Here is a 16,093-nt window from a genome sequence, read left to right as displayed (position 1 = left end):
CACAGAAACAACTTTGGTATATAACCAAGCAACCATATAGACCAGATTGAACTAAATCAATTGTAATATTGTATTCTGACTACGAGTTTAAAATTACTTTTCTTCCCTGTATTATAGCATTATAGTTACTACAGGGAATGGGAAGGACTTGAATGAGAATGGAAGAAGACGGTAGGAGTTCCAAAAGATGGCTTGTCTTTAGAAGTGGTCCATAGTACCAAAATAATAAAAATTGAGAACCATTGCCCTACACTTCTGTTTGGCTCCTTATTACATTAGTTTTAAGTGGGTGAGCAAAGTGGTATGCTCCCTTACTTTAGCATAGTAGTTTAAATGCCCTGTCTTTCTAAGTTGGATCTTTTTCAGTCTTGAAATATTAACAAAGATAATTACAACACATCCTCTATCCCCTGTCCCAATTTTGCTGCCTGTCCACAGATCTTCATGTGCATGTCTGCACTCCCTGAATGTCCACACATTTCTGCAAGCTGGTATAATATACTGGCTATCTGGCACCACTCTACTTGGTGGAATAGTTGACCTGCTTAAGTCTGTATAACCAAATCACACTCTAGTGACTAGATCACTCAGCACAGAAAAGGTCTAATGTTATTATACTAAACAGAGATTCTCCCTTAACTCAAGTGGCAACGGACTATGTTTTTGGAGATAAATATTATGGGTTCCATCCCCGATGCCTTTCATGTACAGGTTAGCACGGACCCCATATGTGCAGCCACCAATGTATTACATTTACAGTCCCTGAATACAGTTTTTATTAGACCTCTCCTCTCATGCATGGTTGGGGTCATTAATTCCTGCATAAGTCCTTTGATTTAAATAGTTACACCATGGATGAATGGCATGTGTTACTGTGTGTCTCCTGTCCACATATTCCAGTCCTGTGCATTTCCTTTCCACATATATCATGGCAAATTCATATTTATTTACCCTCACTTAAAAATATGCACTCTGTTTCCAATTTGAGTTTGTCTAGCTTCAACTTCCAACCATTGGATCTTGTTATGTCTTTGTCTGCTAGATCAAAGTGCCCTCTACTATCAGAAATCTTCTCCCCTTCTGCTATTTCAATCCCAAATTTCTCCTGCTTGTTTTAAAAACAAGCTGCAAGGCATTGCATTCCAAATGGCTTAGTGAGACATACTTCTGCCCCCAACTGGAGAAGATTTTAGTTGCACCTTTCACTTGCTCATTTTAAGTCATCTCACCAAATACAACTTAAAGCTGTCTTTGATCAGAGTGAGAACCTTGTGTTTTGGTTAATGAGCATCTATGTTTCCTCCTATTGAGTTTGTACATCTGCACTTCCTGTTCATAATCGCACCGCTTGTCTGTATTCCCTTTCCGTTTGTGCATGTGCCTGCAATCCCATTGGCCATGTGCATCTCTGCATACATTCTGTGTTATGGCATATCTTCATGGATTGAAGATAGTCTGTGCTGGTGGTATGTAGCTCTATAGGTAATTGATTCCAAACATATCTCAGCACAACTAATGTTAGAACACAGTGGCTTCTTAAACATAATACCTTGCTATGGGTTTGATTAGAGTAAATGAGGAACAAATGAATATCCTGCACCCAAGGCAGCACTACAGGATCTTCACTTGGAGATGCTAGAAAATATAGGGAAACCAAAGGAAAGACTAAAATTTGAAATGTTTTCCTTGCTAATAGAACTGCAATAACCTCTTGTGTGACAATCTGAGAGGAATGCAGAGAGAGGTGTTGAAAGGAAAGAACAGCTAGACTCAGAGGGTCCTTTATCACCCTGACGATAGTGCCAACCATGTTTAAAAACTTTTCTGCTATGACAATCAGCTGTAAATCACATATTGGAGCTAAATATAGATATATATTTAACTCATTTCAATATCCTTTCCTTGCCAGTAATGTCAAATGGAGAGAGCATGTGATTGTTGAGATGAGTTCCTATCTGCATCCTGTAAAACTTGCCCATACCGGTATTGCCCTGGCCTCTTCTTTTGTCATTCAGTGTTGCACGCATTCTAAAACAATATGCATTTCCTCACCTTTTGGGGGCGAAGCCAGACTTTGAGGCACCTGCTCCCCTACTTGGTGTAAACTTTGCTTGTGCCAATCAGAAACTAACACAAACAGGTTTTGGGCCCCGTCCCCTATGACACTTCTATGATATCATAGTTGGTACTTTATGGGCCTGCCTGCCATGAGCAGGCAGGGAGAGGAGAAAGAAAAACAAATCCTGTGTATCCTGTGTACACCCGTAACCGAGCCTGATCACCTCGAAGCCTCTCTCTCAGCTCACGTGTTTCAAACAGAGTTTCTACGTTTGTCGGTCGTTATGCGTTGGTTTGTATTCGTAAGTATCAGTTATTACTAAATGCTGCATCTTTGTTTATAAATATTGTTAGTAGATATTTTAGTCATTGTGTGTTTTAAGTTTCATTAACTCTATTAGCTAATCAAATGCTGCTCCCTTACCCCTTGTAATTATCCCCAATAAAACTTTAAATTGATTGTGTGTGTGTGTGTGTGCGTGTGTGTGCGCGCAGTTTGCATCGTGACCCATACTCTCCTTGCATCCCTTACCAATATAGTCTATTGCCACGTGCAGCCTGGTAAATAACAGGCCTGCATTTTCTTTCGCCCCTGCATGCCCGTGGCAATCCACAGTGATAAAAGTGAATTTTATGAAGCATGTTTCATAAATGAAAAATCATGAACTATTTGTTTTCAAGCAAACCTAACACTTATGCATTCAGCCTTAGACATTAGAACTCATTTTATTGAAGGAGGAATAGTTAGCCACCGCACTGGGGTTTATCCTCACCTCTTTTTAAGAAGTACCCTGGGACCTTTACTTTTCAACTAGAATAGCAACAAGGACAAAACAGTTTTGCACAAGGATGGTATATTTAGTAGAGCTGCATCCCTGCTACTGCTACAGCACTGCAATATGAGCTTTGGGCATGAGCCAAAGCCTTGGCGTGTGACTTGAACGAGAGATCATCTGATATGAAAGAGCTACCACACAAACTACAGTGACAGTCTTTAAAAGAGTCCTGGTAAGAATGGCAATACTGGTTCAAACCAGTGGTCCATCTAGTGGCCAGTGCCAGATGCTTCAGAACAGAAAAGGGCAATTTATGACGTGATCCGTCTCCTGACATTCCAGTGCCAGCTTGTAGCAGTTAGAGATTTATAGACTCCCAGAGTATGGGGTTGTATCCCTGACCATTTTGACTAATAGCCATTGATGGACCTATCCTCCATGAACTTCTCTCTTTTTTAAATCCAGTTATACTTTAGACTGTCACAGCATCCCCTAGCTATGAGTTCCACAAGTTGACTTTAAACCTCCTGCCTCTTAATTTCATGGGGTGACCTCTGGTTTGTGTATTAGTCAAAGGAGTAAATAACACTTCCTTATTCACATTCTCCACACCATTTATGATTTTATAGACCTCTATCATATGCCCTTCAGTCATCTCTTTTCTAAGCTGAACAGTCCCAATCTTTTTAATCTCTCTTCACATGGAAACTGTTCCATACCCCTGATAATTTATGTTGCCCTTCTCTATACTTTTTCCAATTCTAATATATCTTTTTTTGAAATGGGGGCAATCAGAACTGCATGCAGTATTCAAGGTGTGGGCATACCATGCATCAACAGCCGCTTTAGAACATCAGGAGGAATACCCCAAATAGGACAAGAAATCTACATAATTTACAAGTAATCTGGATTGCAGGGGACAAAGGAGGGATGCTGCTGCTTTATCATCTCACCTTCTGAGACATGAGCGTGTTGGACATATTTTTTCAGCAGCATAAGGAACCGGTCTTTCTTTGATGCAAAATGTGTGGCCTCATTCTTGTAATAAATACATTGTTTTATTGCGTGCTTTTCTGACAAACAGCCACTTTGTGATTCTTGAACGTACCTGGAAACTATTGGTTAAAATGGCACCAGTTGGAACTAAGTGCTATGGGCCATTGGATGAACCAGCAAGTCTGAGGCATAATAGCATGACCCCCGCAACATACAGGAAATTGCTGCTGTGATGAACCTGCCTCTGGCAGGAAGAGCAAGGATTTAGAAGTGGAAGACAAGCATCCATAGGGGAAGCTGAAGAGAGGCCAGCCCTGATCCCAGCAGTGGGAAGAAGAATGGTATAGAGAAGGGGTTCTCAACCTTTTTCTTCCTGAGACCCCTCAAATGCTATAAAAATTCCTTGGTCCGCCTGTGCCACAACTGTTTTTCTACATATCCGGTAGCTTAAAAGCCAGGGCCGGCATTAGGGGATAGCAAGAAGGACAACTGCCTGGAGCCCCATACCACAGGGGGCCCTGTGAAGCTTTGTTGCTCAGACTGTGGCATCAGCCCTGCACCGCGGGGCTCTGCCCTAGGCTCCAGCGATTCCAATGCCAGTCCTGCTCTCTGGTTTATTTTGATAGACCCCCTGAAACCTGTTCATGGCCCCCCAAAGGGGCACCAGACCCCAGATGGTGAACCACTGGTATAGACAGTAGAGCATGGGGGAGGGGAGTGGAGGAGGCTAAAGACAGGTGATCTTGGTTCATTTCCCAGGTCAGGGGCTTCCCCTGTGACCTTGGGCAAGTCGATTCACCCTGTACCCAGCTCCCACCTGTAAAATGGGAGTAGTTCCGCCGCCTGTGAGGATAAGTCCCTTCTGAGCGTCAGGTCTGAGGAACCCACCAGCACCCATGAGTGTGGGCAGGGGCTGGTGGGTGACGCAGCCCTGGGGCTGTTGCCGCGCTGATGGGCTTGTGTGGGTGGAATCTGCGGGGCACGAGGGCAGCGAGCCGGGGGGCGGCAGCGCCTGCCCGGCCCCAGTGTTTGGCGGGAAATGCTGGCGACGCGGCCCCGGGAGCGTCCAGGTGTCGCTGCCGCCCGCCCCCTCTACGGCGGCGCCGTGTGCCTCGGGACAAGCCCCGCGACCACGCACAGCCCGGGCGGGAGGGCGGTCCCCGGGCAGAGGGGGCTTGGGGAGTCTGTAGTCTGTAGCCGCAGCCTCTCCCCCCAGCAGAGGGCTCAGCGGACGGGGCGTGAGCCCGACCCAGGAGGAGGCGGGGGCAGCGGCGGGACCTGCCCTGACCTGTCCCGAACTTCCCCAAGTCCCGCAGCCGCCCGGCCGGGACACACGGGGAGCAGCATGGCCCGACTCCGCCACGCAGGCTGCTGCTGGGGGCTCATCCTCCTGTGGGCGGCGGCCCGAGCAGGTGAGAGCAGCGCGGCCCCCTGGCGACAGACAGACACCCCCGCTGCCCCGGGGGACAGACAGACTGACCCCCTCGGGCAGGGGCTAGAGAGAGAGACAGTACACAGCCCCCAGGGGGGATGGACAGAGAGACAGACAGGGGGTCCGTCTGGGGGCCAGACAGACACTGCAGCCCCCACAGCCTGTCGGGCGGGGAGCTCCTGGCTTGGAGTCTGTGCCAGGCACCCAGGGTGGCTTCCCAGCGCCGTGACAGACATAGACCCCCACAGGGCTCCCCTCCACTCCCTGAGCGCAGCGCGGCCTCGCCGGGCAAAGGGCTGATCAGTTCCATGGCTCTGCCCGGCTGAGATCTTCGCAGCGAGTCACGTTGTATCAGAAAGGCAGCTGGAGCTGGTTGTGTCTGTCACTGACCTGACCATAGCTACAAACCCTTCTTGTTGCTTGCGGAGTTACTCTTCTTAATCTTCTTCTTATTTTCCATAATAAACCCTTCAAAGTGGAAGCAGGTGCAAATGCAGTGATTGTGTTGTGCACCAGGTCCATTCCCCAGTGAGTCGATAACTGTGACCCTTGCTGCCCAGAAGGATCAGTGGAGTTGAATTGGCATGAACTCCAGGGTCTGGCCACGATAGGGATGTTTGAGGCAGCCAGCACGCATTATAAAGGGATTTAAAACAAACCTCCCCTTGGTCAGTTCTGGTAGGAACTAATGATAGCCGATTGGTAGGTAAGAAAAGATGCAGCACTACTTCCAGAGCAGGTCATGCCCTGCAGTCAGGAGGGAAGTCAGTACAAAAAAGTTTATTTAGGTGCCCATATTTCCTTGTGTATAGCTATCATACCCAGTGGAGGATAGTATCCGTAGGCAGGGAATATTATAGTAAAGAATATGATACAAAGTTACAATTAGTAACTTTAATTAATTTTAAAGTTCTGATTTGTGGGCGTATAATAAATATTGTCCCTTTAGCCCCAGAAGTGCTATATATATTACAGATCTGGGGTTTTGTGTCTGTATATTAACTTATTGCCTCCTGTTTGTTGCTTTTACTGGGGTCAGTAGGAAAATATCAGGTTATTTTTAAAAAGTTCCTTGTCTATATTACAGAGAAGAGATCCTGCACAGAGCTGCTTTTTATTTTATATCTGCATAAGATATTTGTAGCCAAAATTGTAAGGTTAAAATTAGGTTAATTTAATAACTAAAGTGCTGTAGCACTTTCAAACTTCTTCATGGATTGCTTTGATTTTTCTGCCTCCAATTTATTCTGTCTATTGTCACCACACTTCAAAGCCAAGGGTTGGATTTAACTGATATGTACATTTTTGGTGTACAATTTTCGGTAGAACTGGAGCTTCTATTTTAAAAATTAATTTCCCACTTATTTTATTTGAGAAACCTTGCAGATATGAATGAATGCTGTGGGTCAAATTGTATGCAGATAGAAAAAAAATAGTCCTGAGAAGTGTGAACAGTCCTATTAATCTCAATGGAAATATGAAACAAAGTGATGAGAACAGCAGGATTATTCGGCAACTTGAAGGAAGGAGGAAACAGAAACTAAAAGGAAAGACTGTAAGAGAAGGGAGTGAGAGACTGATGGAGAATAGCATAGAGGACAATGAGAGGGAGGTCATGGCTGTGGAGGGATAGTGAGGAGAGGAGGAGGAAGTTAAGGCAAATAGCCCACGGTATAGAAAATACTATCCAGAGTTCAAATTTGCAAGAAGTAGGCTGACATCTCCCGCAGCACAGGAACAATAGAAATATATCCGGGTGGGAGGTAGAAACTCCTACCTGATCTCCCAGCTGTCGCTGGGGTGCCCAGGAACCTGGCTTTACCACACGTTTTCCAGAATTGTCCTAAACTAGTTTCTTTCTTGCCCCAGAACAGTGAAAAAAATCAAGACTTTTTGCTATAAAATGGATGAGAGTCCAATTTTGTGGGAAGGGTGGCAATGGGAAGAGAGGTGAAGCTGTCCTACCTTATCTCAAAGACCTGTTTTTAAAAGAACATGTATTATTACATTTGTGAGATTCAGCAGTCAATGGAAAGGTAAGGAAACTCAAAAAGAAACTTGAGATATGGATAAAGTGTTATAGCCAATATCTGACTGCCTCAACAGCTTTGTACTGAAGTTTAGGCAGTGACTGCAGGATTACCGAGTAGCTAGTAGAGCTGGTCAAATTGTTGTTTGAACAATAAATATAGGCTTTTTTTTTTTTTTAAAGTGACTTGTCTAAATAGAACATAGATTTTTTTATGAATTGGTTCACTATTCAATATGGGTTGAAGTAGTTTGATAAATGTCACTCCACAATTTGAGTGCTGTTTATAGGGAGTATTCAATTGATTACTCTGTATTTGAAATTAGCAATTTAAGATCTCTGATTAGCAATGTCACTTAAATCAACTGGTATTGTTTTTGTTCCCTTTTTTGGGTGACATAACTGTTTTTGACAAATTTTTGTACAAACAAAACTTAACTGGTATGCAGGGGCTGCGGAAAGCCATTTAAAGTGTGTGTGGGCCTCTTAGGCATTTCCCTATCCCCCAAGAGCCTGATTCCCCTGGCCCATGAAACCCTATGCCCAGCCCCGCCAAATTTGAGTGAGTGGCCTTGAGACCTGGTGCATGGGGTTGTAGTACCACTTAGGTTTGGCCTGGCCAAAAAAGTGGTGAGGCTGTGGCCCTGGTGCCCCTGGCTCCGCAGCTTATGCTTATATGTATGTTTGTAAAAATCATGCATGGAAGATTCAAAATGCAGTATATAATTCACATAGGGTCTGAATGTTTTCCCTCCTCACACCTTCCCACCATTTGCACATATCAAGTAACTAGTTTCAGATAATGGCAATTGTAGTGAGATGAGATATCTTGCTTTGACATGATAGTCTGGGGGGAATAAACGTGAGTTTGGGTCAGTAAGTAAGTCTCCCTACTGGAAGAAGGAAAACCCAAGTAGTGTATAACCAAATAAAACAGAAGGTATTGTTCTTAGATTTGTTTCTTAATTTGGAAAGGATTAGGTTTCTTCTCTAATATATAAAAAGCAACAGAGGGTCCTGTGGCACCTTTGAGACTAACAGAAGTACTGGGAGCATAAGCTTTCGTGGGTCAGAACCTCACTTCTTCAGATGCAAGTAATGGAAATCTCCAGAGGCAGGTATATATCAGTGTGGAGATAACGAGGTTAGTTCAATCAGGGAGGGTGAGGTGCTCTGCTAGCAGTTGAGGTGTGAACACCAAGGGAGGAGAAACTGTTTCTGTAGTTGGATAGCCATTCACAGTCTTTGTTTAATCCTGATCTGATGGTGTCAAATTTGCAGATGAACTGAAGCTCAGCAGTTTCTCTTTGGAGTCTGGTCCTGAAGTTTTTTTGCTGTAAGATGGCTACCTTAACATCTGCTATTGTGTGGCCAGGGAGGTTGAAGTGTTCTCCTACAGGTTTTTGTATATTGCCATTCCTGATATCTGACTTGTGTCCATTTATCCTCTTGCGTAGTGACTGTCCAGTTTGGCCAATGTACATAGCAGAGGGGCATTGCTGGCATATGATGGCAAATATAACATTGGTGGACGTGCAGGTGAATGAGCCGGTGATGTTGTAGCTGATCTGGTTAGGTCCAGTGATGGTCTTGCTGGTGTAGATATGTGGGCAGAGTTGGCATCGAGGTTTGTTGCATGGGTTGGTTCCTGAGTTAGAGTTGTTATGGTGCGATGCGTGGTTGCTGGTGAGAATATGCTTAAGGTTGGCAGGTTGTCTGTGGGCGAGGACTGGCCTGCCTCCCAAGGTCTGTGAAAGTGAGGGATCATTGTCCAGGATGGGTTGTAGATCACTGATGATGCGTTGGAGAGGTTTAAGCTGAGGACTGTAGGTGATGGCCAGTGGAGTTCTGTTGGTTTCTCTTCTGGGCCTGTCTTGTAGCAGGAGTCTTCTGGGTACACGTCTGGCTCTGTTGATTTGTTTCTTTATTTCCTTGTGTGGGTATCGTAGTTTTGAGAATGCTTGGTGAAGATCTTGTAGGTGTTGGTCTCTGTCTGAGGGGTTGGAGCAGATGCGATTGTACCTCAGTGCTTGGCTGTAGACGATGGATCGTGTGGTGTGACCGGGGTGGAAGCTGGAGGCATGAAGGTAGGCGTAGCGGTCGGTGGGTTTTCGGTATAGGGTGGTGTTAATGTGGCCATCGCTTATTTGTACGGTGGTGTCCAGGAAGTGGACCTCCCGTGTAGATTGGTCCAGGCTGAGGTTGATGGTGGGGTGGAAGCTGTTGAAAGCATGGTGGAATTCTTCCAGGGCCTCCTTCCCATGGGTCCAGATGATGAAGATGTCATCAATATAGCGTAGGTAGAGAAGGGGCATGAGTGGACGAGAGCTGAGGAAGCGTTGTTCCAGGTCAGCCATAAAAATGTTGGCATATTGTGGGGCCATGCGGATGCCCATAGCGGTGCCACTGGTCTGGAGGTATATATTGTCACCAAATTTGAAATAATTGTGCGTGAGGATAAAGTCACAGAGCTCAGCAATAAGTTGTGCTGTGTCATCATCAGGGATACTGTTCCTGACAGCTTGTATTCCATCTGTATGTGGGATGTTTGTGTAGAGAGCCTCTACATCCATGGTGGCTAGGATGGTGTTTTCTGGGAGGTCACCAATGCATTGTAGTTTTCTCAGGAAATCTGTGGTGTCACGGAGATAGCTGGGAGTGCTGGTGGCGTAGGGTCTGAGTAGGGAGTCCACATATCCAGACAGTCCTTCAGTGAGAGTGCCAATGCCCGAGATGATGGGGCGTCCAGGATTTCCCAGGTTTGTGGATCTTAGGTAGTAGATAGAATAACCCCGGTCGGGGCTCTAAGGGTATGTTGATTTGTTCCTGTGTTAGTGTAGGGAGTGTCCTGAGTAGATGGTGCAGTTTCTTAGTGTATTCCTCAGTGGGATCTGAGGAAAGCGGCCTGTAGAATTTGGTATTGGAGAGTTGTCTGGCAGCCTCCTTCTGGTAGTCAGACCTGTTCATGATGACAACAGCACCTCCTTTATCAGCCTCTTTGATGATAATGTCAGGGTGGTTTCTGAGGCTGTGGATGGCATTGCGTTCTGCACGACTTAGGTTATGAGGCAAGCGATGTTGTTTTTCCACAATTTCTGCCTGTGCACGTCGGCGGAAGCATTCTATGTATAGGTCCAGACTGTCATTTCGACCCTCAGGAGGAGTCCATGTGGAGTTCTTCTTCCTGTGTTGTTGGTGGGAGGGTATCTGTGTATCAGTGCGCTGTTCAGTGTTATCATGAAAGTATTCTTTGAGTCGGAGGCGGCGAAAGTAGGCTTCCAGATCACCACAGAACTGTATCATGTTTGTGGGGGTGCTGGGGCAAAAGGAGAGTCCCCGAGATAGGACAGACTCTTCTGCTGGGTTGAGTGTGTAGCTGGATAAATTGACGATATTGCTGGGTGAGTTCGGGGTACCCCTGTTGTGGCCCCATGTGGCAGGTAGGATTTTAGACAGCTTACGGTCCTTTTTCCTTTGTAGAGAGGTGAGGTGTGTAATGTAGATCTCCTGTCTTATTTTAGTAAAGTCCATTTGTGTGGAGGGTTGGTTATTTATGAAAGTCTCCAGGTTGGAGCTGCCATCATATGCCAGCAATGCCCCTCTGCTATGTACATTGGCCAAACTGGACAGTCACTACGCAAGAGGATAAATGGACACAAGTCAGATATCAGGAATGGCAATATACAAAAACCAGTTCATTTGCAAATTTGACACCATCAGATCAGGATTAAACAAAGACTGTGAATGGCTATCCAACTACAGAAACAGTTTCTCCTCCCTTGGTGTTCACACCTCAACTGCTAGCAGAGCACCTCACCCTCCCTGATTGAACTAACCTCGTTATCTCCACACTGATATATACCTGCCTCTGGAGTTTTCCATTACTTGCATCTGAAGAAGTGAGGTTCTGACCCACGAAAGCTTATGCTCCCAGTACTTCTGTTAGTCTCAAAGGTGCCACAGGACCCTCTGTTGCTTTTTACAGATTCAGACTAACACGGCTACCCCTCTGATACTTCTCTAATATATGTGCAGTATAAGGAACACTATAAACAAGTACTAGAGATTTAACATTTGATACATATTTCAATCTTAAATGTACTTTTGAAAGAGTGTAAACTTCCTATTTTTGGGGAGGAGGTTTCTGAAATCTTGTTAGGCAGATAGTAAAAGCAGTATCAAAATACAAATAAAAAAATTGGAAAAACACCATAAGTTCCTCACTGTGGTTGAATTGAAATATTAAGCTTGACATTAACTATTGAGCAATGTGTTTGTGGGATGAAAATGAAAGAGGTACAAATTTGTACAAGTTCTGCATTTGTGGTTGCCAAGTTGTGCAGAAATCATTTTAACGGAAGTGGTAGGTACGGTGTTGTACAATTAATACTTGTAACTAATTTATTCTGTCCATCAAACTTAATTGTAGATACTTTTTGTAATTAAAATATGCTATGTAGTATATTCAAAGCACTTGAAGAATACGCCCAACACCTACTTACTACACTGAGGACTAAGCCTGCTACCTTGGGCAAAAAATACTGGTGATATCACTCCCCCAAAGTTGCAACTCCTGCAGTTTTAAGGAATAAATCACTTGTTTAGTATGTCTAATTTTAAGATAAGGCCCATCATTTAATAAGCTTTTTAAAATATGTAAATCTAACCTACGACTGGCTGAGCAGCAAGAAAAAAATAGTAATTAAGCAACACTTGAAGAATTTTACTGGTATTATGAGATGTGCCAAATGGTATTTGAGTAGCCGTGGAGCTGGTTGAATGGCGGGGGGGGGAGGTCTTTAACTTCTTTGATGAATATTAATTACATTTGTCAAATAACATTTACTGAATACTGTTGGACCTGCTTTCTTGGCTTTTCTCTCTACTTACTTTTATTTCTTATAGTAGATTGTGATTTTTTTTTCTGGACATCATCAGCAGTGTGTGTCTCCTCTTTTCCTTCATTCTCCCTCAATCTGTTCTCTCCTTATTTCTCTTCATTGTGTGCTCCACTGTCTACCATCCATTGTATATCTCTTCTTTTTTCTACACCACCAAATAAAAGAGCATCTCATTTTTAGCATATTCCATTAATCTCTCCCTCTCTCTCATTCTGACTCCCATACCTAACCACACGTGCAGACATAGGGCTTGGGAATTTTACCAGCAACTGATAACAGAGGACCACCACCTATCAGACACAGACCAATGCAAAGATGGGTAATGGCTTCCACTGTGTAGGGTCTCATTAGATGAAAGGCAAACATCACTTAGCTTTTGGGGAAGGGGAGGGTGCTAGGATTAATACTAGAGTGCTGTCTCTGGATCTTTCCTTGGGGAAATCAATCTTTCATATCAGCCTCCAGCCAGTATGTATTTGCTAAATTTGAAGTCCCCCTCCTAACCCTCAATGACTACTCAAGGGAGGAGGTGTATTCTTGTTTCATTTGCTTTCCCACCCCCATAGTGTCTTGGCTGCTGTAGGAGGTGTCTCCACAAACTACCCTGTCCGCAGGGTTTTTTTTGACTCATCCTCAGTGAATAGCTCCAATGTTCGCCTCTGACTGCTACTCAGACCTTCCCAAGCAGCAGCAGAACAGAAACTGACCCAATTATTATCAATGTCACTGCTGTTATTCAGAATCCTGTGGACTGCAGTGGACGCTGACAAGACAGTGGCCAGCTTTCACTCTGCTGCAGTCTAGCAAATCTATGAGCAGCTGTGGCACTGAAACTGTTTGCATCACTTACACTTGGTTCCTATTTATCTTTGCAAATACCATCTGTAGAAATTTAAATTTTTTATTTATTTTTAAGACACTGTAGACTATGCAGAAGTTGATATTATTCACCTGGGAAAGATTCCAGGTCTCCCTGGCAAGTTTTCTCAAGTCCTGTGTATGCTATTGATTTTTATAGAAGGTTTATTAATGTGACAAGGTTCAGAAGAACAATATTCGCAAGGTCCATCACGCTGTGTCAGTTCTGTGTGTTTGCTTACAGAGTGAAATGCTAGTAGTACAGAAAAATTGGAATGGTCTATTTGTTCAAAAAGTTTGGATTATATTGCGATGTAAGTTTATGTAAGTGCATTCAGACCTTTATAGTTTCATGTGTTTAGAAGTGTTACAGGGCAGAGCTAAGGCTGAATGGGTTGACTGCAAGCCAGGTGGAGTGAGTTAAGAAGGACTGGATGAATCCCTTAAATGTACTTTTTCAGACTCTAGTAGTAGCATTTGGGTTTTTCGAAAAGTATAATATTGGTGTTGGAAGTTAGCTGGACTCTGCTGAAACAAACTTAACTTTGTTTTGAATGAAGATTTTTGTTGGGAATTTCCTTCATTTAAAAAAAAAATCAAAGAAAGAAAAACAGCAAAAATTTAACTCGGGTTGGCTTATAAGGCCTGTGAGAGGAGAGCACTTTTCTGGCAGTTCTTGAGAGCATGTCAAAGCTTGTCTCCCCTTCTGTAGATTGTAGTAAGTCATAAAAGGGGAGGGGTGAGTTGGGGATGGAGGAAGAAAATTATACCCGCTTGGGATGTGAGAGTATTGGATAACAGAGGGGGAGAGTCTTCTATTCACAGTGAAAACTTTATGTACTTAAAAGATGTTTATATTTAGAAAATATTAGTGTGTAGTTTTTAAAAACCTCCAGCTTTCCCCATTCCATACCTACTTTTGATGCCCCTCTTTTGTGCTCCCAGATTCTACAGACATGCCCGCACATACATGCATACCTTTTCCCCTTAATAATATTGAACAGTTAATTAGCTCTTTTCAGTCATAGTTCAAAGCAGTTCTTCACAAAGCCTCTTTCCTCCCTCATTGCCCCTGGCCCCCATTTTGAGACCAGGGAGTACAGCTCTCCATGGCTCCCACAAATCCTACCCTTTCATTCATTCCCCCGGTCTTCTGCCCTCAACCTTATCCATGCATCCCCTTGTTTAGGCTCAGGAAACCATGCAGTCAGCAGCAGGTCAGATTTATTTAAAAATAAATTGAAAGCCTACTATAATAGCCTCATAAAGACAGCTCTGTACCAGCGTGGCCCAGAATGGAGCCATGGGTTTATAAGAAGGGAGGGTGTAAAGCAAAATAATGCATCTTGCCATTTTGAAGCACCTCTGCACAGACTGTTTCTCCACCTTAGTCTAACTGATTGGGAGTCAGGATCTGGTTTTACTTCAACGTGGTGTTTTTTGGTGTTTTTTTTAAAAGACAAAACAGCAAACAGTTGGTTTGCTTCAAGGAAGAGAACATTTTGCAACATGCAAATCCTTAAATTACTAAATTAATCCTTCTGTGTAAGAACAACAATTAACTTCTCTAGTTGTTCTTGGTTGCTTCCCATTTATTCACTAGGTTAAGCAGGAATACAATACTTGCTGTCCTCTCCTCCCAGTTTTCCACTTCCTCCTCTTTGTATCCCTGTTCTTATACACTCCTAGTTAATGCTTGTCCTACCTACCGAAGCACAGAGCATAGAGACCCCATCACACAAGTTCTTTATATTACAAATCTTTACAAGCTCTCCACTAACTCTTCCTCTCCTCCATCCCTCAAAAAACAAACAAACAAACAAACCAAAAACAAAAACCCAAACACTGAAAGATTCTACTCTTCAGCAAGGCCAACAAAATAAAGATATACATTTGGAGTTTGTAGGCCAAGTCATTTTTGAGATATGATGAGTCAAAACAGTCTTGAGAAATTTCTCATCCCTGGGTAAAAATAGTTCTGGGTTGTGACATTCAGGGTATTAGCTTCTTTGAGTAAGATGTGCTTTGGGGATAAGGCTGGAAGTCAGACTTCTAATTAGAAGCTAGCTTCTACCTTAGTGATGGAGATGCTAGTGCTGCTCTGTAAAGGACCTGTTGCACCATCTGTTTTCAGGAGCATCTGGCTTGTACCGATGTTTATTAACTCTTGTTCTCTCCCTCTGCCTTACCCTTCACTCCCACATGGTCAGTTTTTATAAACTCAGCTTGCAGCAGGGTGGATAAAAATCAATGATTTATTTAAATTGGATTTTTATAGGTTTTTTCCCCCTCAAAAAGCATTTTATCTAAATATATTTTTAATTAAGATATATTATAAAAGCTATCTCATCATGGAATAGGGATTATAAATTCTAATTCTATAGTATGAGACAATATATTCATGTAATGTTTAAGAAAAGTTTTGTAAATGAGCACCAATAGTTCATGGATTAGGGACCCAATTTTATGAGGTTCCAGGGGCTTCTGTATAGATTATTTAGGTTAATTTTCTATCTACCCAATGGGACTCAGTGCTCAGACTAGAAGATACCATCAGTGATGCTTAGTTTTGCAGTTCTCAAACTGTGGATTTGTGTTTCCAGAGATAACAGCAAAAATGTTTTTAAATAAATAATATGTACAGGTGAGAAATAACAGACCTCAACCCTATTGTCCCTCTGCAACTTTGTGTACACAGAGTCAATCCCTTACCTCTTTCTAAAAGTGCAAAGTTTCAAAAAGTTCAATGAATAGAAGATTGTTGGGGGCGGAATAGATCTGGAGAAGGTGAAGAAGTCTGGAGATAAACGTGAGAAGGGAGGGCCAGGCAGTAGAAACAAAAGTGAAACTGTTTGAGCAGCATATTCCAGAAGTTTTGAGGTCTTTCTGAGTGTAGCCTTCATTGATTTGAGATCTACCATACCATTCTCCCACTAGAAAGGAAAACCTATAATGGCAGCAGGCCATAAAAGAGACCCAGTTTGGGAATATTTTAATGAAGTTCCTCTACCTGTGGGTAAGACAGGCATGCATGCATGCATGC

At 43.4% G+C, this 16,093-nt stretch overlaps 1 protein-coding gene across 4 annotated transcripts in view; it reads left to right on the top strand.

Annotated features, from left to right (window-relative positions):
- The first annotated feature begins 2,230 nt into the window (after positions 1–2,230).
- PLBD1 (phospholipase B domain containing 1) overlaps positions 2,231–16,093 on the top strand; it is a 57,133-nt gene continuing 43,270 nt past the window's right edge. Inside the window, exon 1 of one of the 4 annotated variants that reach the window (XM_042859715.2) lies at positions 2,231–2,360. Coding sequence is in view for 2 of the 4 variants with exons in the window: in XM_065562420.1 (XP_065418492.1) it covers positions 4,870–5,242 (373 nt within the window). In the remaining 2 variants the exon portion in view is untranslated. Of the gene's footprint in view, positions 2,361–4,722; positions 4,747–4,824; positions 5,243–16,093 lie in introns of those variants that run through there. The other 3 variants (XM_065562442.1, XM_065562420.1, XM_008174171.4) reach the window with 3 other exon arrangements.

Source organism: Chrysemys picta, chromosome 1 (genome assembly GCF_011386835.1).
Source record: "Chrysemys picta bellii isolate R12L10 chromosome 1, ASM1138683v2, whole genome shotgun sequence".
Taxonomy (NCBI): Eukaryota; Metazoa; Chordata; order Testudines; family Emydidae; genus Chrysemys; species Chrysemys picta.
Note: the sequence above shows the minus strand (reverse complement) of the source record. Positions and strands in the feature narration are given on the sequence as shown.